Genomic DNA, 24,710 nt, shown 5'->3' with positions numbered 1-24,710 from the left:
TAAAGATAAGCAGATGTTTTTGGAACCCTTTGGCTTATTAATTTATCACAAACATTGAAATATCTGGTCAGAATCAAAGAGATTCACAGAAAACCCAGAGACGACTTCTTCGAAGCCATGCTCTACGTTGCATTGTCCCACTGGCTTTGATACGCTGCTATTGCAACATTAGCCACATCAAAGCCTAAGTATCACAGAGCTCCACTTAGTAGAAACCACTTTTTTTTTTAATAAAGCTAAAGTTCAGTTTTTACAGCCTTGTTTTCTGCCCTCAAAGGGCTGGTAAAAAAAAGAAAAAAAATCAACTGATGCAGCTTAAAACCAAACAGTGCAGTACAGAGGCACGGAAAGCAAACATGTTAGCTTGAATATAATCAGGTGCCTCCGTCTAAATCTGAGTCTGTGCTCCTCAAGGAAGCATAACAAGTTTTGGTTTAGTTACGTTTTTCATAGTCCTACCAAACAGTAAAACACTGGTAAACACTGGATTAGCCAAATGTCTATTTCCAAGTCACTGTTAGCACTCCTGGCAGAGTCTAGATTATCATCCCAGTGTGATGGCTTCAGCCTCTTTCTCTTTGTCCCGGCTGTTCTGGCTGTTCTGCCGGCTCTTCCTGGATACCAAGTCCAGCCCCGTACCCTCAAACAAGCGGGCCATGAAGGCTAGACCCTCTTGCCGTATATACGACTTTCCCACAAAGAAGTACAGCACCGGATTGGCACAGCTGCTGATGAAGGCGATAGAAGATGTGACGACCCGGCTGCTTTGCCATATTTTATCCAATCTGAATCAGATTAAAAGAGCATATTAATGGCCGAAAAAATAATTCTTGAGACAATTTTAAAACAAGAGAACATGCAAATTACTGTATGAAACATAAAACTCCCTTAACAATATATACTAGCAAGCCGTGTTGGCTTCCAAATAACTATTGTTGTATTGTAAAATGATATAATACGCAATTTAACGTATCATAGTAGCAAGCTGAACAGTAATACAGCCCTTCATAATCACTCATTCGCACTATAAAAGAGCTTTAAGTCCATTCTGAAAGATAATGATCTTCCGAAGGACCGTGAGCATTATTCCAGCTTTGTATGTCAGTTGTGTGAAAACTTACATGTGTTTAACTTTGCCCTCTGGACACAAAGCCCACGTGACCTGGTAGCAAAAAAGCAAAGGAAGAAACATTCGGTTAGCGGCTCCTGAGAGGGACGATTTTCTTCTTGGTGAAACAGGAAGTGTGACATACTTGCACCATATTGACGATGTGGTAAGGCAACCAAAACAGGCAGAACGTCAGTACAATGGCAAGGATGAGGTTCTCGCTCCGGATGCGGCGGCCAAACCTGGTCTGTCGGATCCGTCGTAAAATACGTATGTAGCAAAACACGATGACCGTGTAAGGTATTAAAAATCCGAAGATGAGCTCCAGCATGTACTGGATCACCACCTGTGGAGTGGGGGAAATATTTAATCCTCTGTGGTTCTATATTGCGTTGAAACCACATTTAAAGAATATTCTTATCATCACCGTTGGCATTCTGGATTGGTCGTCTTCTTCGTGGAATGAATCACACACAACTTTGTTGGCATTACTCTTCTTCCACACTTTTCTGAAGATGATTGCTGGGATGGAGGCGATCATGACCAGCACCCACACCACCGCCAGCACCTTCATCACTGTTTTCCGACCACTGATGCGAGCGGTCCACTGCGGCCACAGCACCGCCAGCATCCTGTAGACACTCATGACCATGATGAGATGGATGGAGGCGTACATGTTGAGGAGGCACAGGTAGAAGAGGATCTTGCACATGGCCTCGCCGAATGGCCAGTCCTTGGAAATCAGGTACGCAATGAAGAACGGGGAGAGCCCCATCACGGAGCCGTCGGCGATGGCTAGGTTGAGGATGATGAGGGTGGTGACGGATTGTCTTTTGGCACGCGCGAGGATGCTCCAGATGATGAAGAGGTTTCCCGGGAAACCCAACAGAAAGACAATGCTCAGGATGAGCGCACCCATGGTGGTGCTCACAGGGTTGTCCACAATGGTGTTGTTGACGACATTGAAAGTCGAGTTAACCTGGGCCATTTTTCACTCCTAAAACTTAAAGGAAACATTAAGAAATGTTTTTATTAGTTGTAACTTCCGGCCTGATTCTTATGAAATGCATCACATCCCATTTGTATGGAGGTGTCCTGCAACATTAACAAGTTTTAACGGGGTTTCTTTGTTTTACGGTCTGAACGAGATCAGACATGAGTGGGGATCCGAAGCGACTGCGTTGGTGTGTTTGAGCAATGACTCACTTTCTGTCCTTAAAGGCAACATTCAAACAAAGTGGCGGTGTAATAATTAACACCTGTCAAAGTCACACACCAATACTTCAGGCATAGACTTCAGAAGATGCTAGCTCTGAGTTATACTGACTTAGCATCGTGGGTTGTGGACAAACCGGAGTCATCTAGTTGGTTCATCTAGTGCATCCTGCAGATGCTCAATTGGCATCTGTTCCAGGAATTCAGAGGACAGCGAAGGCTGTTGGCAAGTGCACCAAAGACCCACAGATTCCCTTTTAAGATCAAAGCACAACATGTGGTTTTAATGCGCCTTTCAGAGCAACCCCTTTAATACTGTTCTTTCTGTTTGTAGAAGAAAAATAGTTTTTAAATTCCTGCTTGTTGCCACTTGTTGGGTGTGTCCCGGAGTTTCGGAGCACGCCCTGTGCTGCGGAGCCTCAACCTACACAATGAATACCATCAAATCTATCTCTGTAGCCAAACCTGTTTGATAGCGTAGCAACATGTGCTGTTATTACAGAGTAATGATATTAGCGTGGGCGCACCACGATGGCTTCTTGTTGGATTATTACTGATTTATGTGCTCAACAAAACTAAAAACCAAACAATTCATTCACTGAAAACAAAAAGCATTGGCTACAATTCTGATGCTGTTGTCAGTTGTGGTTTATTGATGCCAACTGTGTTGCATTTGTAGCACAATGTTGCTGGTTGAACGCATGTAATCAAACCACATGAGTGCAACGGTCACATTGCTCAACATTCCAACAGTGTCACACTATATGAACAACAACCGGCTGATGTCATGGCCCCTTTACATTCTGTTCTTATTGCGGTTAAAGGCGGTGTCTTTGTTTTCTCCCCATGTACTGCATATTTGCTTCCTTCAGAGCAATGATCGTCTTCATGAGTTGACCTCTCCCTTAAACAAGCGCTCACATCAATGAGCTGTAAAGCCTAACTGTAAAGGTGTGTTAGCATGTGACTCACACTTAAGAAAGAGCACCTGAACCTTCACAGAAAAAAGAACTAAATGCACATGCAAGCCAGGCGCACAAATGTGAATTTCTCCAACGAGACCAAAGGCCTCGAGGGGAAAATAAAAACAAAACAGGAATTTAATGGCAGCTTCAGTAGCAGCGCGCTGTTGCAGAGATTTGTTGACAGTTGTAAGTGTGGGTTTGTGGCTGAAATGTGAGCAAGACTCACCGAGTCGTCTAGGGAGATGACATCGATGGCTGGAGATCGGAATCTGTTGGAAATGTCACACCTCCTTTCCCTCTCCCTGCTTTATCTCCCCATATTTTCCGCCCACCCGCTCTTCTCTTCTCTGTCGCTCCTCACTGGTTTCTCGTGCTTGCTGGAACACGTACGGGACTGAGCGGAGAAGGTGTGTCCCCGGTTACCTGGCAGGCCTCTCCCTTGGCTGCATGTCAACGTCCTCGCACACGAGTGAGAATTCCTCACATGGAGATCCGTTTGGAGCCTCCGGTTAACCTCCAGGTTTGAACAGGACGGATTTTAGGAAAAAGAACTGTAACTGGGTAGATGCACTGGTTATAGTGGGACAGAGAGGGTAGATGCACTGGTTATACTGGGACAGAGAGGGTGGATGCACTGGTTATAGTGGGACAGAGAGGGTAGATGCACTGGTTATAGTGAGACAGAGAGGGTGGGTGCACTGGTTATACTGGGACAGAGAGGGTGGATGCACTGGTTATAGTGGGACAGAGAGGGTGGATGCACTGGTTATACTGGGACAGAGAGGGTGGATGCACTGGTTATAGTGGGACAGAAAGGGTGGATGCACTGGTTATAGTGGGACAGAGAGGGTAGATGCACTGGTTATACTGGGACAGAGAGGGTGGATGCACTGGTTATAGTGGGACAGAGAGGGTAGATGCACTGGTTATACTGGGACAGAGAGGGTGGGTGCACTGGTTATAGTGAGACAGAGAGGGTGGATGCACTGGTTATAGTGGGACAGAGAGGGTAGATGCACTGGTTATAGTGAGACAGAGAGGGTAGATTCACTGGTTATAGTGGGACAGAGAGGGTGGATGCACTGGTTATAGTGGGACAGAGAGGGTGGATGCACTGGTTATACTGGGACAGAGAGGGTGGATGCACTGGTTATAGTGGGACAGAAAGGGTGGATGCACTGGTTATAGTGGGACAGAGAGGGTGGATGCACTGGTTATACTGGGACAGAGAGAGTGGATGCACTGGTTATAGTGGGACAGAGAGGGTGGATGCACTGGTTATACTGGGACAGAGAGAGTGGATGCACTGGTTATAGTGGGACAGAGAGAGTAGATGCACTGGTTATAGTGGGACAGAGAGGGTAGATTCACTGGTTATAGTGGGACAGAGAGAGTGGATGCACTGGTTATACTGGGACAGAGAGAGTGGATGCACTGGTTATAGTGGGACAGAGAGGGTAGATTCACTGGTTATAGTGGGACAGAGAGGGTAGACTGGCACTGGTTATACTGGGACAGAGAGGGTGGATGCACTGGTTATACTGGGACAGAGAGAGTGGATGCACTGGTTATAGTGGGACAGAGAGGGTAGATTCACTGGTTATAGTGGGACAGAGAGGGTAGGAGCACTGGTTATACTGGGACAGAGAGAGTGGATGCACTGGTTATAGTGGGACAGAGAGGGTAGATTCACTGGTTATAGTGGACAGAGAGGGTGGATGCATGGTTATACTGGGACAGAAACGGTGGATGCACTGGTTATACTGGGACAGAGAGGGTAGATTCACTGGTTATAGTGGGACAGAGAGGGTGGATGCACTGGTTATAGTGGGACAGAGAGGGTAGATTCACTGGTTATAGTGGGACAGAGAGGTGGATGCACTGGTTATACTGGGACAGAGAGGGTGGATGCACTGGTTATACTGGGACAGAGAGGGTAGTTTCACTGGTTATAGTGGGACAGAAACGGTGGATGCACTGGTTATACTGGGACAGAGGCCGTCGGACATGCTGAGGAACATAACTGTCTCGCCTGCCTCCTTGTGGCCAGTTTCTCCAACTACACAGTCAAAAATAAACCAGTTTATTATATTTATTATCGCTTTCTTTCAAAGATGTTTCAAAAAATATACAGTGAAGTAAAATGAAACTAACCTCGGTTTAATCAGAAATGAGTGACAAAGAAAAGCAATTATTTTGCATGAATAGCTTTAATGACATGAAAAACACATTAACTGAGCAAAAAGCATCTGATGCATGATTTAAATACAAATCACTAAAATTCTTCAATACTGATACTGGCAAAGGGGACGTTACAGCAGATGTTGCTGCATAGAGTGCTCGGGATTGGCAAGTCAAAGAACCCACAGTGATGCGTCTCAGATACAGAAATAACAGTGTGTTGACTTTGGCTTATTTTAACAATCTTGTTCAACATCACAGATGCTTCCACAGAAGATAAATTTTACAATTAAACAAAACAGGAGGATTCAGCATCTCATCTCACATTTTCAATGTTGATATACAGTCGCATCGTTTCCATTTTTAAAGACCACACTTCAACTCGAACCAACCAATTCCCATTAATGACCAGTGAGCTCTGCTAGTTTTAGCATACGGGCTAACGTGCAAACATTTTAACATTTTTCAACAGCTTAAGTGTAAAAGAAAGTTTGAAAAAATGCCAAGATTCAGTGCAGCTCAATCAAATCTGGAAAGCAAAAGTCTGATTTGTCTCGTTTTCCTCTCGTTTCCCAATATGATCCATCAAGACCTGAAGCTCGAGTAGCTCAGAGCTCAATCTGAGGACACCTGAAGATGCACCTGGGCCCAGCAATATATTCCCAGCGATATCTTCAGATATATCTGTAATTATAATGATTGCAGAAATGTTCCTGACGTTCCCTCATCTTTGGCTCTATTTAATGGTTCTCCTAAGGTTTTCCCGATCTGGTTTGAGGTTCTAAGGACAGAGGGCGTCATTGTGCCCATGACGCCAATGGAAGTTGCACCATTTTTTGGGGGGCGTCATAGGGACAGTGACACCCTCTGTCACCGGATCATTTAGTCAATTTAAGTTGGCGTCATTATCACAGCTAACTAAGAGGTTAACACACTAGAGCACAAATGTTAGCCTATATGGACCTAATGTGACCTAACTTGGTCCCATTGTCAACCCAAATAGCACCAAAAACTTGACCTATTGTGATTTGAAGCATTTTCTGTGTTTAAAAACGAGCATTTTGTTCTGTCAGTAATACTTATCATGGCCTCTTTCGATCGTTAATGTTCTGATTTGCTTTAATGTGCTCGGGGATCTTATTTTAAGGCAGAATCACGTTTTTTTTAAAAATGGTTGTGAGAAATTCCCTGATATTTTCCAAAATTTTGATCCAGCTCACTTGGTGATGAACACCAGGTGAGCGGTGTAGACCATGTCAGCGAGGTACAGCAGCATGTTGATGGCGGTGAGCACTGCCACGCCGATCTGCTTTGACATATCGCCTCCACGCCGGTACTTTTTGTCAAACGTGAAAATGGGCCAGACGATGACAGCTGACAAGTACATGAGGAAGGCCAGGAGGCCGTACGCTGACAGGAACTGGGAGAAGGGGACCGGGAGAAACCCGGTGCATTCGCCCACGCACAGGATCACCACCACCATGGAGACGATGAAGCAGATGCAGTAAACGGCCATGCACCACTCCAGCGCCGCGTGGTGGCTGTAGGAGACGGGGTTGCTGATCAGGATGAAGATGATGCAGGCCACAACGGTCTGGCACACCTTCAGGAGGCCCGGGGCCGTGGCCATGTATCCCGCCACCTGTCCGGGTTTCGCCTTGGTCAGGCTCACCTCGCAGATGTAGGCCACCGCCGCCAGGCAGGAGAAGATCGTGGAGGTGATGCGGAAGCTGCGTTCGTCGGCGTACCACCACCCCTGCTCCTTCAGGAAGAACAGGGGAAAGATGACGGAAGCAGACAGGCAGAGGAGGGCGGCGTAGCAGGCCACGGTGATGGGGAAGTTGGACCAGGAGACTGGGATGCGGGCCTGAAGGCCAAACTGCTCCACCAGCAGGACCAGCAGAGTGCAGGTGAAGCTGAACGCCCAGCAGAAGATGCACCAGTCAGCCATGCCCCCGTGGACGTAGGCGCCGTGCGCTGCCACGCTGAAGGCCACACAGGTGAACAACAAAGCTGCTAAACGCACCCAGAAGACCTGGGAGAGCATGACCGTGGACACCGGCATGGCGGCAAATCGCAGGTAACTCCTCTAGCCAAAAGGGGGGGGGGGAGCAAGATTCCAAACTCGTGCTCTCTTGTCGGCTGCTGTTGTCACAACTTGTCGATGTTCTTCCACGTTCTGCAAAAAAGAAGAAAATAATTAACGTGACTCCCCGCTACATGAGCGATGGCTGACAATGAAAGGAAGTGTTTTTGTTGTGGTGTGAGTGGTTCTGCTGCCGGTCCTGACATCGGCTGAGCGGCTTCGCTTCAATCAACAGGTGACACGAAGTGAAATCACCACGTGGAAGTGTTATAAGAAACAGGAACAGTTCAAATCAAAACTCTGGTGGAAGGGCGTGACAGGAACATTAAACGATGCTCTTTTTTACCGGACCCTGACCAACAGCAGCTGAGCGACCACGACGTCTTTACGGTTGAACCAGGCCAGGAGAAGACGCATGGCTGACGGCCGCTCGACGCTCTCCACAAATTCAATAGCCAAGGGCTGATAATTTCATTCTGTCCTGGCCCATCGATCAAAGGCCCAACTTCCTGCTCTGTGTAATCAGTCATTATCAGGATCCTACATCCGCTACACAAATCCAATCAGCAGCTGGATAAATGGTGGCCAAACATGTCCAATAATACAGAGATCGAAGATAAGTGTGTGTGTGTGTGTGTGTGTGTGTGTGTGTGTGTGTGTGTGTGTGTGTGTGTGTGTGTGTGTGTGTGTGTGTGTGTGTGTGTGTGTGTGTGTGGCTATTGAGTACCAAACTACTCATTTCGGGGTTTGGGGGTTTAGGTCAGGGTAACGGGGTTAGCTGCGCTGGTTAGGGTTAGACCCGACAATGTGTAACATCTATAAAATCCCCCATAGACAAATACAGGAGTGTGACGTCTCTTGCTACAGGAAATAGTTTTGTTTTTTTTTAGTTTTTCTGTTATGACTTGACTCCTTCTTGCCCAACACTTAAACCCAAACAGCACGTTTACAGCTGCATAAACCACAATATTAGAGCGCATGACGCAGCAAAAAGACAACTAAAATGTACCTATTTGCATATGAGTCGACATCCTTTCAGATATAAGCATAATACGTTAAATCTACTTGGTGTAAAGTCTAAAATAGCGGAGCTACGCCGCGCCCAGTTCTGCGTCGTCGCCGACCCGAAGTTGTTCCAAAAATAGAGCGTGATTAATACTAACTAACCTCTACTTAACCTAAAAGAAAGGATAATAAAATGTGAACTTACAGATCTGGACAGTCGATGCCGGCTTTGTGTGGGGCGGTTTTTTTCCTGTTAAGGGTGGGGGGGTGGGGGGGGTTCAAAAGCATTGAAGTTCCTGCAACGTCGTGCGTAACTTGGCGCACATCCACTCTCACATCCACGCCTCGACCGCCTCCCCACGCCCCGCAAGGACCGTATTTGGTAAAGGGTCGCAACGCAGTCCCAGCGTCATAATGACGGTTTTGATGTACATCCTACTAATATTATAGAACGAAGCTGCCAGCGCAACACTGCAAAGATCGACTGTTGGTGGATTTCATCAAAAGCAATGTAACATTTTCCGCACTAACATTTGTTGCAAAGCATCATTCACGCCTAACAATTTTAATAAACAAAGAGGTGGTACAAGTTGATGGCTCTGGCCCTAAAACATGAAGCACCAGTATGTTTTATCACACTGGTTTTCCGCCCGTATGTGCAGATTGTTGCAATAACACGATCCGCCCAAACGAGGTCGCTGTTTCGCCTCTGAGCTGAAAAATTCATGGAGACAGCAGGATAGCCACACGACTGAGGCCAGGACTCAGCAGTCCACCGACACCCTTTAGGTGTAGGTGGGACAGGGGGTGGGTGCACTGGTTATACTGGGACAGAGAGGGTAGATTCACTGGTTATACTGGGACAGAGAGGGTGGATGCACTGGTTATACTGGGACAGAGAGGGTGGATGCACTGGTTATAGTGGGACAGAGGTGGATGCACTGGTTATAGTGGGACAGAGGGTGGATGCACTGGTTATACTGGGACAGAGGGTGGATGCACTGGTTATAGTGGGACAGAGGTGGATGCACTGGTTATACTGGGACAGAGAGGGTGGGTGCACTGTTATAGTGGGACAGAGAGGGTGGATGCACTGGTTATACTGGGACAGAGAGGGTGGATACACTGGTTATACTGGGACAGAGCGGGTAGATTCACTAGTTATACTGGGACAGAGGGGGTGGATGCACTGGTTATACTGGGACAGAGAGGGTGGATCCACTGTTATAGTGGGACAGAGAGGGTAGATTCACTGGTTATACTGGGACAGAGGGGTGGATGCACTGGTTATAGTGGGACAGAGGGTGGATGCACTGGTTATACTGGGACAGAGAGGGTGGGTGCACTGTTATAGTGGGACAGAGAGGGTGGATGCACTGGTTATAGTGGGACAGAGAGGGTGGATGCACTGGTTATACTGGGACAGAGTGGGTGGATGCACTGTTATACTGGGACAGGGGGTGGGTGCACTGGTTATACTGGGACAGAGAGGGTGGATCCACTGTTATAGTGGGACAGAGAGGGTAGATTCACTGGTTATACTGGGACAGAGGCCATCGGACGTGCTGAGGAACATAACTGTCTCGCCTGCCTCCTTGTGGCCAGTTTCTCCAACTACACAGTCAAAAATAAACCAGTTTATTTTATTTATGAGCGCTTTCTTTCAAAGGTGTTTACAAAAATATACAGTGAAGTAAAATGAAACTAACCTCGGTTTAATCAGAAATGAGTGACAAAGAAAAGCAATTAATTTGCATGAATAGCTTTAATGACATGAAAAACACATTAACTGAGCAAAAAGCATCTGATGCATGATTTAAATACAAATCACTAAAATTCTTCAATACTGATACTGGCAAAGGGGACAGTTACAGCAGATGTTGCTGCATAGAGTGCTCGGGATTGGCAAGTCAAAGAACCCACAGTGATGCGTCTCAGATACAGAAATAACAGTGTGTTGACTTTGGCTTATTTTAACAATCTTGCTCAACATCACAGATGCTTCCACAGAAGATAAATTTTACAATTAAACAAAACAGGAGGATTCAGCATCTCATCTCACATTTTCAATGTTGATATACAGTCGCATCGTTTCCATTTTTAAAGACCACACTTCAACTCGAACCAACCAATTCCCATTAATGACCAGTGAGCTCTGCTAGTTTTAGCATACGGGCTAACGTGCAAACATTTTAGCCGGTTTTTCAACAGCTTAAGTGTAAAAGAAAGTTTGAAAAAATGCCAAGATTCAGTGCAGCTCAAACAAATCTGGAAAGCAAAAGTCTGATTTGTCTCGTTTTCCTCTCGTTTGCCAATATGGTCCATCAAGACCTGAAGCTCGAGTAGCTCAGAGCTCAATCTGAGGACACCTGAAGATGCACCTGGGCCCAGCAATATATTCCCAGTGATATCTTCAGATATATCTGTAATTATAATGATTGCAGAAATGTTCCTGACGTTCCCTCATCTTTGGCTCTATTTAATGGTTCTCCTAAGGTTTTCCCGATCCGGTTTGAGGGTCTAAGGGCGTCACTGTGCCCATGACACCAATGGAAGTTGAATCATTTTTTGGGGGCGTCATAGGCACAGAGGGTGTCTCTGTCACCAAATCATTTAGTCAATTTATGTTGGCTTCATTATAACAGCTAACTAAGAGGTTAACACACTAGAGCAAGATGTCTGTGTAGATTCTCAATCATCCAGGTCATCGTATCCAAGGTAGTTTTCTCTGTCAACTGGACTGTGTTTCTTCTCTTTAAAGACGTTTCACCTTCTATCCAGAAGGCTTCTTCAGTTCTGAAATCGCTGGGGACCGAGCTTGAAAATATAGCCCTAGTGGACCGTTGGCATGTTAATGATCTGAGTGGTCACCTGAGAGTCGTTGGTAGGGTCGTTGGTAGGGTCGTTGGGAGGGTCGTTGGCAGGGTCGTTGGGAGGGTCGTTGGCAGGGTCGTTGGCAGGGTCGTTGGCAGGGTCGTGGGCAGGGTCGTTGGCAGGGTCGTGGGCAGGGTCGTGGCAGGGTCGTGGGCAGGTCGTGGGCAGGGTCGTTGGCAGGGTCGTGGGCAGGGTCGTGGGCAGGTCGTGGGCAGGGTCGTTGGCAGGGTCGTGGGCAGGGTCGTGGGCAGGGTCGTTGGCAGGGTCGTTGGCAGGGTCGTTGACAGGGTCGTTGGCAGGGTCGTGGCAGGGTCGTTGGCAGGTCGTTGGCAGGGTCGTTGGCAGGGTCGTTGGCAGGGTTGTTGGTAGGGCCGTTGGCAGGGTCGTTGACGGGGTCGTTGGCAGGGTCGTTGGCCCTTTTGTCTGCTGACTGTCTTGGTGGTGGGGTGTGAGAAGAATTATTGTTGTTATTACTATTATCGTTTCAATGCTATAGTAAGTATAGTAAGTAGATTTAGAATGTTTAATTAAAAGGAATGTATGAGTGTTTGAACCAAGTATTGAAGCTGTTAGGTACCCAGCACTGAGAGGTACCATGTTCAAGGACGCGAGGAAGTCGGAGAAGGAATCATGAGGTCAGATTGACATAAATGTTGTGTGCACCAAATAAAAGAGGAGAGCGAGCAGCAGACGGACGGAGTTGAGAGAGGAAGCTTGAACTGCTCGTCAGCTCTCCTTGCAAGGCCTCCTGTTGTTTGTGTGGTTGATCTGAGTCTAGTAAACGAACAGCGCGGGTGACCAAACATCACCCTCACAAAAATTGGTCCTTCGAGCCGGATCCCAAGACCTGGAGAGGAGCGCCGTGGGACGACCGAACGCCGAAGTCTACGCGCAGCCGGAGTCAAAAAGACGTCCGAAGTGAAAGACCTTTCATCACGAGTTGACGGAAGGCCGGTCTTCGTCCCTCCCAGGGCGACCATCTCCAGTGACGGGAAGAAGGCACCAAAACAACTCAGAGAGAAACCATAGCGACAACGGAGTGAGTATAAGACACAAAAAGCGCTACACAGAATATACCGCGGTATTGCCTGCCTGGTCATCAGGAGAGAAGCAGAGGCAAGATACACCCGCCTCCTCGGAGGTAGAAGCCTGGTGTATACTCTCCTGATTAAAAAAGAGGGGTTATAAGGCCACGGCAGGGGGGCTGAACTAGATATCCTGTAGGGATTGAGGGTTGTTCAATCGGGAGATCAGGCGTCTCCACTCAAGTACATAAAAACTGATGAAATAAAGTGCAAACATGGGCAACCAACATTCCACAAAAGGTGCTGAATTCGAAAACCCAGCATCATGTAAACACATGGAAGACAAATATCCAGGTTCATGCTCATATGTTCAGCTGTGGATGACTAAGTTCGATTGGGATGGTAACTTAGACAGGCCAGGCAATATTACAAAATTAAAAGAAGTTACTATACTAACGGCACTGAAACACAGCAAGTCCTCATGTGCGTTAATGGCAAGAAATGGGGCACTGTTAGAGGAGATTGGGTCCCAGTGGATCCAGCCAATCAACGGCCATGGCAGCCTGGCAGCCAAGAACTAAATGACAGACTTGACAGACTGTACGAGCGCATGCGAACTACTTTTACTAGACGAGCTGACTACAGCGCCATTACGGCCACGAGACAAAAGACTGACGAAAGTTTTGAAGACTATAGCATGAGAATGAAAGATGTGTTCCGGAAAAATAGTGGAATTCCGTATGCGGAAGAACCAGAAGGTCCCTACCAACAGCAGTTAAAGCAAGCTATACATGGGGGATCAAAATCAGAGATAAAAACCTGGGTAGAGAGACAATTAGTTGATTTCGGAACTTGTAACCTAAACCGCTATGAACAACATGCTATGCATGCTGAAAGACAATGCCAAAAAAGTAAGAACCAATCAACAGGCATGTTTTTCAATGCCAACCCTCTCCCAAGCCGAGGCCGAGGCAGAAGGGGAGGAGGAGGCAATTCCCGTGAAAAAGATCAGTGTCATTATTGTAAAAAGTATGGACACTGGGAACGTGATTGCAAAAAGAAACAACGTAACCAGAGATACAATAGAGGACAGCAGCAAGGTTCTAATCCACCCCAGCAATGACTAGAACTGGAGAAAGATGTCACAAAAATTAAAACAAATCAGGGCACAAAATTTGACCAATTTGAAAAAGATGACCTAGAAGATGTTTTAGACTTAGAAACCGTCTTCCTGTTTGCTGAAGGAAAACCAGAAATACAACTGACCGTGTTAGGCAATTCTTTAACATTCTTAGTAGATACGGGTGCAGGTAAATCAGTAATTAGAGATCCAATAGCCCTGAAGCCAACTTCTACACAGATTTTTGTGAGATCAGCAAATGGTCTCGTAACTAAAGAAAGAATGTCAGTTCCTGTAGATGTTTGTGACCCTGTAAGTGGAATCACACTTAAAGCTCCTTTCGTGATCTCCACCACATGTCCCGTAAATCTGTTAGGAAGAGATCTTATCTCTCAGCTTCAGTTGATGATTCGTACCACAGCCGAAGGGATGTGGTCTGTAGATAGAATGCATCTATATGTGTGTGGTCAAACGGCTGTCTGCACGGCAGGAAGCCTTTCTGCCGAAGCAGCAGCGCTATTCAAAGTGTCAGGTTCTGTACCACGTTTCTATTGCTAAACCGCTTAAGAAAAGATGGCAAGACTTGGGATGTGACGTAAAACACTGGAGCAGCCTGCCCTATAGGCCTAAGGGTGAGGTTGATTTTAATGATCAGTTCCAGGTGTGGCGCATTCCCCTTAAAACATGGTTGCTGACACATCCAGCAACGCACCTCACAGACCAGAGTTCATGAGAAGAAAACATCTTCCTCACGCAGGAGGAAGAGGAGAAGCTGAAAGAGCTTCCCCCTGAATTATGGTCGGAAGGACCTGCAGATGTAGGTCTTATAAAAGGAGCAGAACCTGTAAAAATAATCCCTAAATCAGATTATAGACCATTTCAGAGGCAATATCCCCTTAAGACTGATGCACAGGAGGGTATTGTTCCGATATTTAACTCACTGCTTAAAGCAGGAGTCATCAGAGAGTGTCCTGAGTCTCCTGTAAATACACCCCTATTTCCAGTAAGGAAGTCACCACCATCTACCGGCTGGCGGATGGTGCAGGACCTGCAAGCTGTAAACGCTGCAGTGGTCCCTAGGTCTCCCTTAGTCACAGATCCATACACTCTGCTGAATGACTTAAACCCTGAACATCAGTGGTACACGGTGATCGATGTATCCAATGCATTTTTCTCTGTACCAGTACATCCAGACAGCCAGTTTTGGTTTGCATTTACGTTTCAAGGACGAAGGTACACCTGGACAAGGTTACCTCAGGGCTACTGTGAGAGTCCCACAATCTTCTCTCAGGTAATTATGTCATCATTAGCTAAGTTTAAACCTCCGTGTGGAAGTCAAATCCTCGTCTATGTGGATGACATCCTCATGGCGTCAAAAACAGAGGCAGATTGTTGGTCAGACACGCTAGCATTGCTACACTGGCTAGCTTCACAAGGCCATAAATTAAGCAAAAGCAAACTGCAACTGGTGAAGCAGGAAGTGATTTATCTGGGCCATGTTTTGACACATAATGGTAAAGCTATTCTCGAGTCGAGGAAAACAGCAGTGCTTGAAGCCCCAAAACCAAAAACAAAGAAGCAGATGATGTCATTCTTAGGACTAGTGAATTTTTGCAGATCATGGATCTTAGATTATGCGAAAATAACTGCCCCTTTACAAGCATTGATGTATGATAATCCCTTAGCAATGACTGATGTGTTAACTTGGACCCCTGAAGCTGAAGAAGCATTTAAACACACAAAGCAGGCCCTTGTAGGTGCTGGAGTGTTAAAGCTGCCAGACTATCAGAAGCCTTTTGAGCAGGTCAGATTGCAAAGGTAATTTTATGACTTCAGTTTTGTTGCAGAAGCACGGAGATAAGAGGCAGCCAGTGGCCTACTACTCCCACAAGCTAGATCCTGTAGTTTGTGCACTCCCGCCATGCGTTAAAGCAGTGGTGGCAGCATCTGAGGCAGTGAAAGCCTCCGCAGGAGTGGTGCTATATCATGAGCTAACTTTGCTAGTTCCACATGCAGTGTCAATACTGCTGCTACAAAGTAAGATAGCATTCCTGTCGCCAGCACGTCATCTTTCCTGCATGGCAGTGTTGCTGTCTCAGCCGAATCTGACGATTCGACGCTGCACGACCTTAAACCCAGCAACGCTGCTACCCACCGCAGAAGAGGGACACCAGCACAACTGCCTGGATGAGGTCTCCATTACGGTCCTGCCGCGACCAGATCTCAGTGATGTCGCGTTGACTACAGGACAGACACTCTTTGTGGATGGATCATCGAGAAAGGATGACTGTGGACGCACTAGAACTGCCTATGCAGTAGTCACAGCAACTGAGGTGGTGGAGGCGAAACCACTTCCGTCCTCCTATTCTGCTCAAGCTGCAGAACTTGTCGCACTCACACGTGCCTGTGAACTAAGCAAAGGACAAGATGTTACCATTTATAAAGATAGTCAATATGCTTTTTCCACACTGTGTGTTTGCTCAACAATGGAATTTAAGAGGGATGAAAACGTCGACCGGCAAACCGGTCATGCATGCAGAACTGTTAAAAAAGTTATTGGCAGCAGTACAGCAGCCACGCAAAATAGCTGTATGTAAATGCACTGCACACACTAACACAGACGCAGTCTCACAAGGCAATGCCTTTGCTGACAGAGCCGCAAAGGCTGCAGCAAATAACAACACACTTCTTGATAATGAGGAATCATTTACCTCAGAACCTGCAGATAATGATATTCTAAAAGAAATGCAACAAAGTGCTCCAGAAAAAGAAAAGGCCATGTGGAAGAAGCGAGGAGTCAAACTGGATGACAAAGGACTGTTAACCATAGGAAACAAGCCAATCCTTCCCCGGAATATGCATAAATGGGCAGCATTAGTGAGCCATGGGCCATGCCATGTCTCAACAGGAGGGATGGTACAGATGGTTAATGAACATTATTATACTATAGGATTTCATACATACTCAAAAAAATTTTGTTCACAATGTGCTATTTGTGTAAAACACAGCCCACAGGGAGCCCTTAAGGCCCCTGCAGGCACTACACCATTACCAAATCATCCATTTCACACAGTTTTTCTAGATTTTATTCAGCTAACACCATGTGAAGGTAAACAATATTGTCTAGTAGTGTTAGATGGATTTGTGGGGAAAATTTCCCAGGTTTGGCATCCCGAAGGTCATCTGGAGCGACAATGGAAGCCATTTTGTAAATGAGATAGTGAAAACTGTAGGAGTAACTTTGGACATTGATTTGAAGAATCACTGCGCATACCACCCCCAGAGTGCAGGATTGGTTGAAAGAGTCAACGGTACTATTAAGAACAGACTGAAGAAGTGTATGGACGAGACAGGAAAGAACTGGATGTTTTGTCTCGACCTGGTGAAATTATGGATGCACATAACACCACACAAGAAAACAGGCATCACACCCTTTGAAGCATTATATGGGCGCCTTATTGCCTACCATACTTTGCAACAACAAATGAGCTAAAACATGTTGAGGAAACAATAGCAGATTATCTGAAAAAAGTGTTACTTAACCGATGTGTGAATACAGTAAATGTTCTGCCTAGTCCTGTGTCTTCCACAGATTCCACCCCCCAGGAACCCATTCAACCGGGCGACTACGTGTGGGTGAAGAAGTTTGTGCGGAAGAGGTGGAACACGCCTAGATGGGAAGGTCCTTATCAAGTACAGCTGACCACAAAGACTGCAGTTCGAGTGGATGGGAAACTGTCGTGGATACACCTTTCCCATTGTAAGAAACAGAAAATTCTTCCAGGTGAAGGCGAGGGAGGAGTGGCGGACTCTCCGTAAACGGCTGACGGCCTGTATAGGTCCAGCAACGGCTGAACCCCGTCGGAACCTGTGAAGAGGATCTAAAAGGAAATGAAGTTGTTCTTCCTAATTGTGGTGAGTGCTGTGACGGCAGGACTCGTGAGTTTTGGTCTTTGGAACTTCCGACAGGAGGGAGGTAATCAGGGACAGAAAGATGCTCTGAGACAGGATGAGAGCTACGCGCGCGCTAAACGCACCGTAGTTAGCCACTTAGAACATTCATGGTTAGAACAAGATCCAGAGTCCTCACACACTTACAGTTTGAATACATGGTGGCGCTATGCTAATTTCACAGCTCGGACACAGAATCATTCTCGTTGTTACGTTTGTTCTATGCTACCAGTTTCTGTGCATACACCGCGAGTAACTGCTGAACCGATGACAGGGAGTGTAGGACAGTGCTTTGTCCACATAGGGCTAAGCCGTGACACGAACTTCACACTCAAGTTGTTGGATGGAACGTGGTTCGCTCGCAGCAACTGCACCCAAGAGCCACTACGGACAATGGCAGGGAAAGCCAATAGATTCAGATTCCCTGTGCTAGGTGCAATAAATCACACATACTGTTATGCACGGAGTGGTGGTAGAGACTTGGGGTCATTACACAAGGATGTCTGTAAAGTTGTTTATACGTCATGCACACTGGGAGTCAGTCGTGATGTGAGGTTTAACACTCCAACTGGTCGGCCTTATCGGAAAACGTGTCTACAGCAAAATAAAAGTTCCGAACAGTGTGAACAGGAGTGTATTGATGACCCCCGGCACTTATGTGGTTTATTTACCTTAGATGAAGCAACACAGAGGTGTCCAGAAGGTTATAACTGTACATGTAACTATCCCGCTTTCGCGCCAGGAGACAAAGGCACGCAATTAGTGGATAAGGGATGGTGGTTATGTGGACACAATGCGTATGCAGACCTACCAGCAAACTGGTCAGGAGTGTGTGCTCCTGTACATCTCAAGGATCACACAGTCATAATTTATGCTGCTAATGCTAGCTCTGCACCACAGTTGCGTTCCAGGAGAAATTTGAATGACGAGTTCAAACCACACGACTCAGTGTGGGGCACAGATGTACCACGAGAGTTTAAGCATTGGTCAACCGGAAATAAAGTGACCTTGACACTCTTTCCGTGGCTAGGAATAGGAAAGAACATATTGAGATTGGAAACAGTTGATTATAGGTTGAAAGTATTTACTAATTTGACAAAAGTTGCTCTCACAGGAGTCAAGGAAGAAATGACAGCGCTAAGACTGATGACCATGCAGAATAGGATGGCCTTAGATCTCATAACGGCCCCCCAGGGAGGAGTTTGTGCAATGGTAGGAGATTACTGTTGTACGTTCATCCCAGAGAATGATGCGGACGGTCACCTGATAGATAGCGCATTGAAAAATTTAACTAAGCTACAGAGAGCTATGATTGATGATGGTAGTCCCCCACCAGACTGGCTTACAGGAATGTTGTCAAGGTGGAGGGAACTGTTGTTCAAGATAGGAATGATGATAGGGATAGTGCTGCTAGTATTAGCCATACTAGCTTGCTGTGTAGTACCTCTTGTTCGGGGTTGCATTGGCCGGCTCGTGGGATCAGCTGTTACTAGTACTTTGCTGCAGGTGGAAGAACGATCTCTACTGGACAACGATGAAGAGGAATCAGAAGAAGAATGGACAAATGTGATGCAAGATGTAAATGAAATGTTTGAGATGTCTTAAGCTGTACCCATGTTGAACTCTGAGTGTAAGAAATGTGTTTCTAGGAAAATGACGTAATGCATTTAAATTTCATGAAATGAAAAGATGTAATACTGACAATGAGAATCTAGACGCATTTAACGATAAACAGGAGGGAAATGTGAGAAGAATTATTGTTGTTATTACTATTATCGTTTCAATGCTATAGTAAGTATAGTAAGTAGATTTAGAATGTTTAATCAAAAGGAATGTATGAGTGTTTGAACCAAGTGTTGAAGCTGTTAGGTACCCTGCACTGAGAGGTACCATGTTCAAGGACACGAGGAAGTCGGAGAAGGAATCATGAGGTCAGATTGACATAAATGTTGTGTGCACCAAATAAAAGAGGAGAGCGAGCAGCAGACGGACGGAGTTGAGAGAGGAAGCTTGAACTGCTCGTCAGCTCTCCCTTGCAAGGCCTCCTGTTGTTTGCGTGGTTGATCTGAGTCTAGTGAACGAACAGCGCGGGTGACCAAACATCACCCTCACAGGGGCACCAGGTCTCCTGAAATGGTGTGAAAGTTTGGTTTGTTGTTGGAAGGAGTGGAGGACTGCATTGTGTGTAGGTGATAGGAAACACTAGAGCACAAATGTTAGCCTATATGGACCTAATGTGACCTAACTTGGTCCCATTGTCAACCCAAATAGCACCAAAAACTTGACCTATTGTGATTTGATGCATTTTATGTATTTAAAAAAGAGAATTTGTTCTGTCAGTAATACTTATTATGGCCTCTTTCGATCGTTAACGTTCTGATTTGCTTTGATGTGCTCAGGATCTTAATTTAAGGCAGAATCACATTTTTTTTTTAAAAATGGTTGCGAGAAATTCCCTTATTTTTTCCGAAATTCCGATCCATCTCACCTGATGATGAACACCAGGAGAGCGGGGTAGACCAGGTCAGCGAGGTACAGCAGCATGTTGATGCCGGTGAGCACTGTCACGCTGATCTGCGTTGTCATATCGCCTCCACGCAGGTACTTTTCGCCAAACGTGAAAATGGGCCAGACGATGACAGCTGACAAGTACATGAGGAAGGCCAGGAGGCCGTACGCTGACAGGAACTGGGAGAAGGGGACCGACTTTCGCCCGGTCCATTCGCCCACGCACAGGATCACCACCACCATGGAGACGATGAAGCAGATGCAGTAAACGGCCATGCACCACTCCAGCGCCGCGTGGTGGCTGTAGGAGACGGCGTTGCTGATCAGGATGAAGATGATGCAGGCCACAACGGTCTGGCCCACCTTCAGGAGGCCCGGGGCCGTGGCCATGTATCCCGCCACCTGTCCGGATTTCGCCTTGATCAGGATCACCTCGCAGATGTAGGCCACCATCGCCAGGCAGGAGAAGACCGTGGAGGTGATGCGGAAGCTGCGTTCATCGGCATACCACTGGTCTATGACGAAGCTCATGACAAAGATGAAGGAAGCAAACAGGCAGAGGAGGGCGGCGTAGCAGGCCACGGTGATGGAGATGTTGGACCAGGAGACTGGGATGCGGGCCTGAAGGCCAAACAGCTCCACCAGCAGGACCAGCAGAGTGCAGGTGAAGCTGAACGCCCAGCAGAAGATGCACCAGTCAGCTATGCTCCCGTGGACGTTGGCGCTGTGCGCTGCCACGCTGAAGGCCACACAGGTGAACAACAAAGCTGCTAAACGCACCCAGAAGACCTGGGAGAGCATGACCGTGAACACCGGCATGGCGGCAAATCGCAGGTAACTCCTCTAGCCAAAAGGGCGGGGGGGTCAAGATTCCAAACTCGTGCTCTCTTGTCGGCTGCTGTTGTCACAACTTGTCAATGTTCTTCCACGTTCTGCAAAAAAGAAGAAAAGAATTAACGTGACTCCCCGCTACATGAGCGATGGCTGACAATGAAAGGAAGTGTTTTTGTTGTGGTGTGAGTGGTTCTGCTGCCGATCCTGACATCGGCTGAGTGGCTTCGCTTCAATCAACAGGTGGCACGAAGTGAAATCACCACGTAAGATAAGATAAGATAAACTTCATTGATCCCACATCGGGGAAATTCACATGTTACAGTATTAGCCAGTGTTATACAACACTAAAAGAAAAACTATTATGTACATTACTATCTACATTATACATTATATACAGAGGGGAGATTATATACAGAGGGGAATATTATAATATATGAAGAAAAATGAAAGTGCAAATAAGAGTGGAAGGGTTATAAGAAACAGGAACGGTTCAAATCAAAACTCTGGTGGAAGGGCGTGACAGGAACCTTAAACGATGCTCTTTTTTACCGGACCCTGACCAACAGCAGCTGAGCGACCACGACGTCTTTACGGTTGAACCAGGCCAGGAGAAGACGCATGGCTGACGGCCGCTCGACGCTCTCCACAAATTCAATAGCCAAGGGCTGATAATTTCATTCTGTCCTGGCCCATCAAAGGTCCATCGATCCTTCGTCCGCTACACAAATCCAATTAGCGGCTGGATAAATGGTGGCCAAACATGTCCAATAATACAGAGATAGAAGATAAGTAAGAGTGTGTGTGTGTGTGTGTCTATTGAGTACCAAACTGCTCATTTCGAGTTTTGGGGGTTTAGGTCAGGGTAACGGGGTTAGCTGCGCTGGTTAGGGTTAGACCCGACAATGTGTAACATCTATAAAATCCCCCATAGACAAATATAGGAGTGCTTGCTACAGGAAATAGCTTTTCTTTTTAGTTTCTGTTTTGATTTGACTCCTTCTTGCTCAACACTTAAACCCAAACAGCACGTTTACAACTGCATAAACCAATGACTCAACATCCTTTCAGATATAAGCATAATACGTTCAATCTACTTGGTGTAAAGTCTAAAATAGCGGAGGCCAGTTCTGCGTCGTCGTCGACCAGAGCGTGATTAATACTAACTAACCTCTACTTAACCTAAAAGAAAGGACAATAAAATGTGAACTTACAGATCTGGACAGTGGGTGCCGGCTTTGTGTGGGGGTTTCGAAAGCATTGAAGTTCCTGCAACGTCGCGCGTAACTTGGCGCGCATCCACTCTGTTTATCACACTGGTTTTCCGCCCGCGTATGCAGATTGTTGCAATAACATGATCCGCCCAGACGGGGTCGCTGTTTCGCTTCTGAACTGCAAATACATGGAGCTGGCTCGGCAGCCAGTCAAGACAGCAGGATAGCCACACCACTGGCATCATTTTTAAGAAGAATTTGGACTTATGTTAAGACAGGAAACGCATAAATCGAAGGTATTAAGTCGAGGCTGCTGGCTGACCGCAAGAGAAGGAATCCGGATTTTTGCAACGCGAACTATTTCGGGAGAAAAGGGATCTGAGGTGTCGCTTTACTGGGATCGAATTGCCTTGTAGCTTAGTTAGCTAACATGCAGATTTAGTGTTTATTTGCACCAACATTTGGATCTGGAGTAGTTAGTCTACGTGCTCTATCAGAATTAATCTTATCACACGTTAATAGAAACGGTCATGTTATTTGTTTCGCCAGCCTAAATTAGCCTAGCAGCCGCCGGCTCCTCTGCGCAGTCGAATGACAAACGGGTCACTTTCATTCGGGGTGGGCACCAACGCGATGCCGGGGATTGATAGTGGCCGCTTCCCAAGTCTAACGTTTAAAGGCTAACGCCGGCAGGACGTGACGGGCCGCTTCAAATGATTGTTGAACGCCGTCGCTTGTTGTATAAGTCGCGACTAAAAGTTAAGAAGCAGCCTTGACGTTCGTGCTGCTCTGTGCTTTCGCTTTGATAAGCCCAGCGACACAACTAGCTAATGCCGGCTAATCTGCTAATTAGCTTGCTCGGTCGTTAGCATGAGATGCAGAGCCCGTAGTGGGTTTCAGGCCGATTGTTTACAGTGCTTGCGTGTATTTTGATGTCATTTATTATCACAGACTTGGAAAGGGCTCATATCCTAAATCAAAAAAGCGCCACTTTTAGTGGTGGGTCATTTGTTTTCGCGTGGCACATCATCATTTCTGTTGCACTCACGAATGACTTTCATAGTTGTGAGAGGTGACACGATACGATAGTGTTTAACATGCGCGTCGATATCAACGCCAGGCTTGTGAAATCTGGCCGCTTGAAGGCTTGTGCTAGATTGTTTCATTGCAGAGTGTCGTTAAATGTCATTCAAGAAGATTCTGCATTGTCATTTGGGTGGCAGAGAACCTTTTTCCCCCCTTCTGCAGGAATTAGCTCTGTGCAGACACTAACAGGCATGTGAGTTGTTGACCTGAAGCATAGCGAGACATATCAGCCACTCATTCATGATTGATGACCTTTGAGGAAGCAGACTGTTCCTTAGCCATTTTCCACTACAGCTCAGCCCACGCTGAGCCACCCCGTCTTTGTTATCCTGCTTATTTTGTGGCCTCCTGCGGAGGAATCCTAAGGACTTTATTTTTAAGTCTGACTTAAACCTGGCCAGGGTGAGCGCGGACATGTGAAGAGGCCTGCGTGTAGGCCTGGAGATCGGATCAGGAGCCCCGCACAGAGCACCTTTTGTGTGTCTGTGTAGATTCTCAATCATCCAGTTTCATCGTATCCAAGGTAGTTTTCTCTGTCAACTGGACTGTGTTTCTTCTCTGTGAAGACGTTTCACCTTCTATCCAGAAGGCTTCTTCAGTTCTGAACTCGCTGGGGACCGAGCCTGAAAATATAGCCCCTGGGACCACTGGCATGTTAATGATCTGAGTGGTCACCTGAGAGTCGTTGGCAGGGTCGTTGGCAGGGTCGTTGGCAGGGTCGTTGGCAGGGTCGTTGGTAGGGTCGTTCACCTAGTTTCAGTTGAGGTGTCTCCCCTTTGCTGGCTCACAAGGTGGTGAGTCATCAGGTCTCCTGGAATGGTGTGAACGTTGGGTTTGTTTTTGGAAGGAGTGGAGGACTGCATTGTATGTGGGTGATAGGAAGTGCCTCAGCCCGCCACCTGTGTTTAAGGATGGTTTTTCAAATTTGACATGGATGGTTTCCTTGACACCCCTCTCAAACCAGTGGTCTTCGCTGGCCAGTACCTGTACATGGCTGTCCTCAAAGGAGTGCCCGCTCTCCTTTAAAGTGGACTGTTGAGTCCTGGCCTGAAGACAGCCTCTTCAGGCCAGGACTCAGCAGTCCACTTACATTTAAAGAGGACCTAAAGGGTGTAGGTGGGACAGAGGGTGGGTCCACTGGTTATACTGGGACAGAGAGGGTGGGTGCACTGGTTATAGTGGGACAGAGAGGGTGGATGCACTGGTTATAGTGGGACAGAGAGGGTGGATGCACTGGTTATAGTGGGACAGAGAGGGTGGATGCACTGGTTATAGTGGGACAGAGAGGGTAGGAGCACTGGTTATAGTGGGACAGAGATGGTGGATGCACTGGTTATACTGGGACAGAGAGGGTGGTGCACTGGTTATACTGGGACAGTGAGGGTGGATGCACTGGTTATAGTGGGACAGAGAGGGTGGGTGCACTGGTTATACTGGGACAGAGAGGGTAGATTCACTGGTTATAGTGGGACAGAGAGGGTGGATGCACTGGTTATACTGGGACAGAGAGGGTGGATGCACTGGTTATACTGGGACAGAGA

General features: G+C 46.8%; 2 protein-coding genes across 5 annotated transcripts; both read right to left on the bottom strand.

The window, feature by feature from the left end:
* Positions 1–205: 205 nt before the first annotated feature.
* Positions 206–3,675, bottom strand: LOC130523252 (leukotriene B4 receptor 1-like). 2 transcript variants are annotated; one of them, XM_057028359.1, is made up of 5 exons: positions 3,515–3,675; positions 1,536–2,111; positions 1,254–1,454; positions 1,122–1,162; positions 206–785 (listed from the first exon to the last, which is right to left on the bottom strand). In XM_057028359.1, the coding sequence occupies exons 2-5, from the start codon at positions 2,094–2,096 to the stop codon at positions 545–547; spliced, it is 1,044 nt and encodes a 347-aa protein (XP_056884339.1). In that variant the 5' UTR covers positions 2,097–2,111; positions 3,515–3,675; the 3' UTR covers positions 206–544. The 2 variants fall into 2 exon arrangements, with proteins under 2 accessions (XP_056884339.1, XP_056884341.1); XM_057028361.1 differs by having other exon boundaries at positions 1,536–2,105; positions 3,515–3,659.
* A 1,804-nt stretch (positions 3,676–5,479) lies between these two features.
* On the bottom strand, positions 5,480–21,536 carry LOC130523255 (myeloid-associated differentiation marker homolog). Of its 3 annotated transcripts, none has more exons than XM_057028365.1 (3): positions 21,400–21,536; positions 20,019–20,970; positions 7,373–7,648 (listed from the first exon to the last, which is right to left on the bottom strand). In XM_057028365.1, exons 2-3 carry the CDS (start codon positions 20,855–20,857, stop codon positions 7,621–7,623), a joined length of 867 nt encoding a protein of 288 aa, XP_056884345.1. In that variant the 5' UTR covers positions 20,858–20,970; positions 21,400–21,536; the 3' UTR covers positions 7,373–7,620. The 3 variants fall into 3 exon arrangements, with proteins under 3 accessions (XP_056884346.1, XP_056884345.1, XP_056884344.1); XM_057028364.1 differs by lacking the exon at positions 7,373–7,648 and adding an exon at positions 18,598–19,658; XM_057028366.1 differs by lacking the exons at positions 20,019–20,970; positions 21,400–21,536 and adding an exon at positions 8,766–8,895 and having other exon boundaries at positions 5,480–7,648.
* Between the last annotated feature and the right edge of the window lie 3,174 nt (positions 21,537–24,710).

Source organism: Takifugu flavidus, chromosome 3 (genome assembly GCF_003711565.1).
Source record: "Takifugu flavidus isolate HTHZ2018 chromosome 3, ASM371156v2, whole genome shotgun sequence".
NCBI lineage: Eukaryota > Metazoa > Chordata > Actinopteri > Tetraodontiformes > Tetraodontidae > Takifugu > Takifugu flavidus.
The sequence above is the reverse complement of the archived record's forward strand: the minus strand, read 5'-3'. Positions and strand labels throughout refer to the sequence as shown.

Coding starts and splice junctions, on each gene's coding strand:
- LOC130523255 (XM_057028364.1), bottom strand. CDS start 20,857: ATGCCGGTGTTCACGGTCATGCTCTCCCAGGTCTTCTGGGTGCGTTTA. Junction 19,659..20,018: donor CTCCTGGTGTTCATCATCAG/GTGAGATGGATC, acceptor ACACCATTTCAG/GAGACCTGGTGCCCCTGTGA.
- LOC130523252 (XM_057028359.1), bottom strand. CDS start 2,096: ATGGCCCAGGTTAACTCGACTTTCAATGTCGTCAACAACACCATTGTG. Junction 1,163..1,253: donor ACATCGTCAATATGGTGCAA/GTATGTCACACT, acceptor TTTTGCTACCAG/GTCACGTGGGCTTTGTGTCC. Junction 786..1,121: donor GAGGGCAAAGTTAAACACAT/GTAAGTTTTCAC, acceptor AATCTGATTCAG/ATTGGATAAAATATGGCAAA.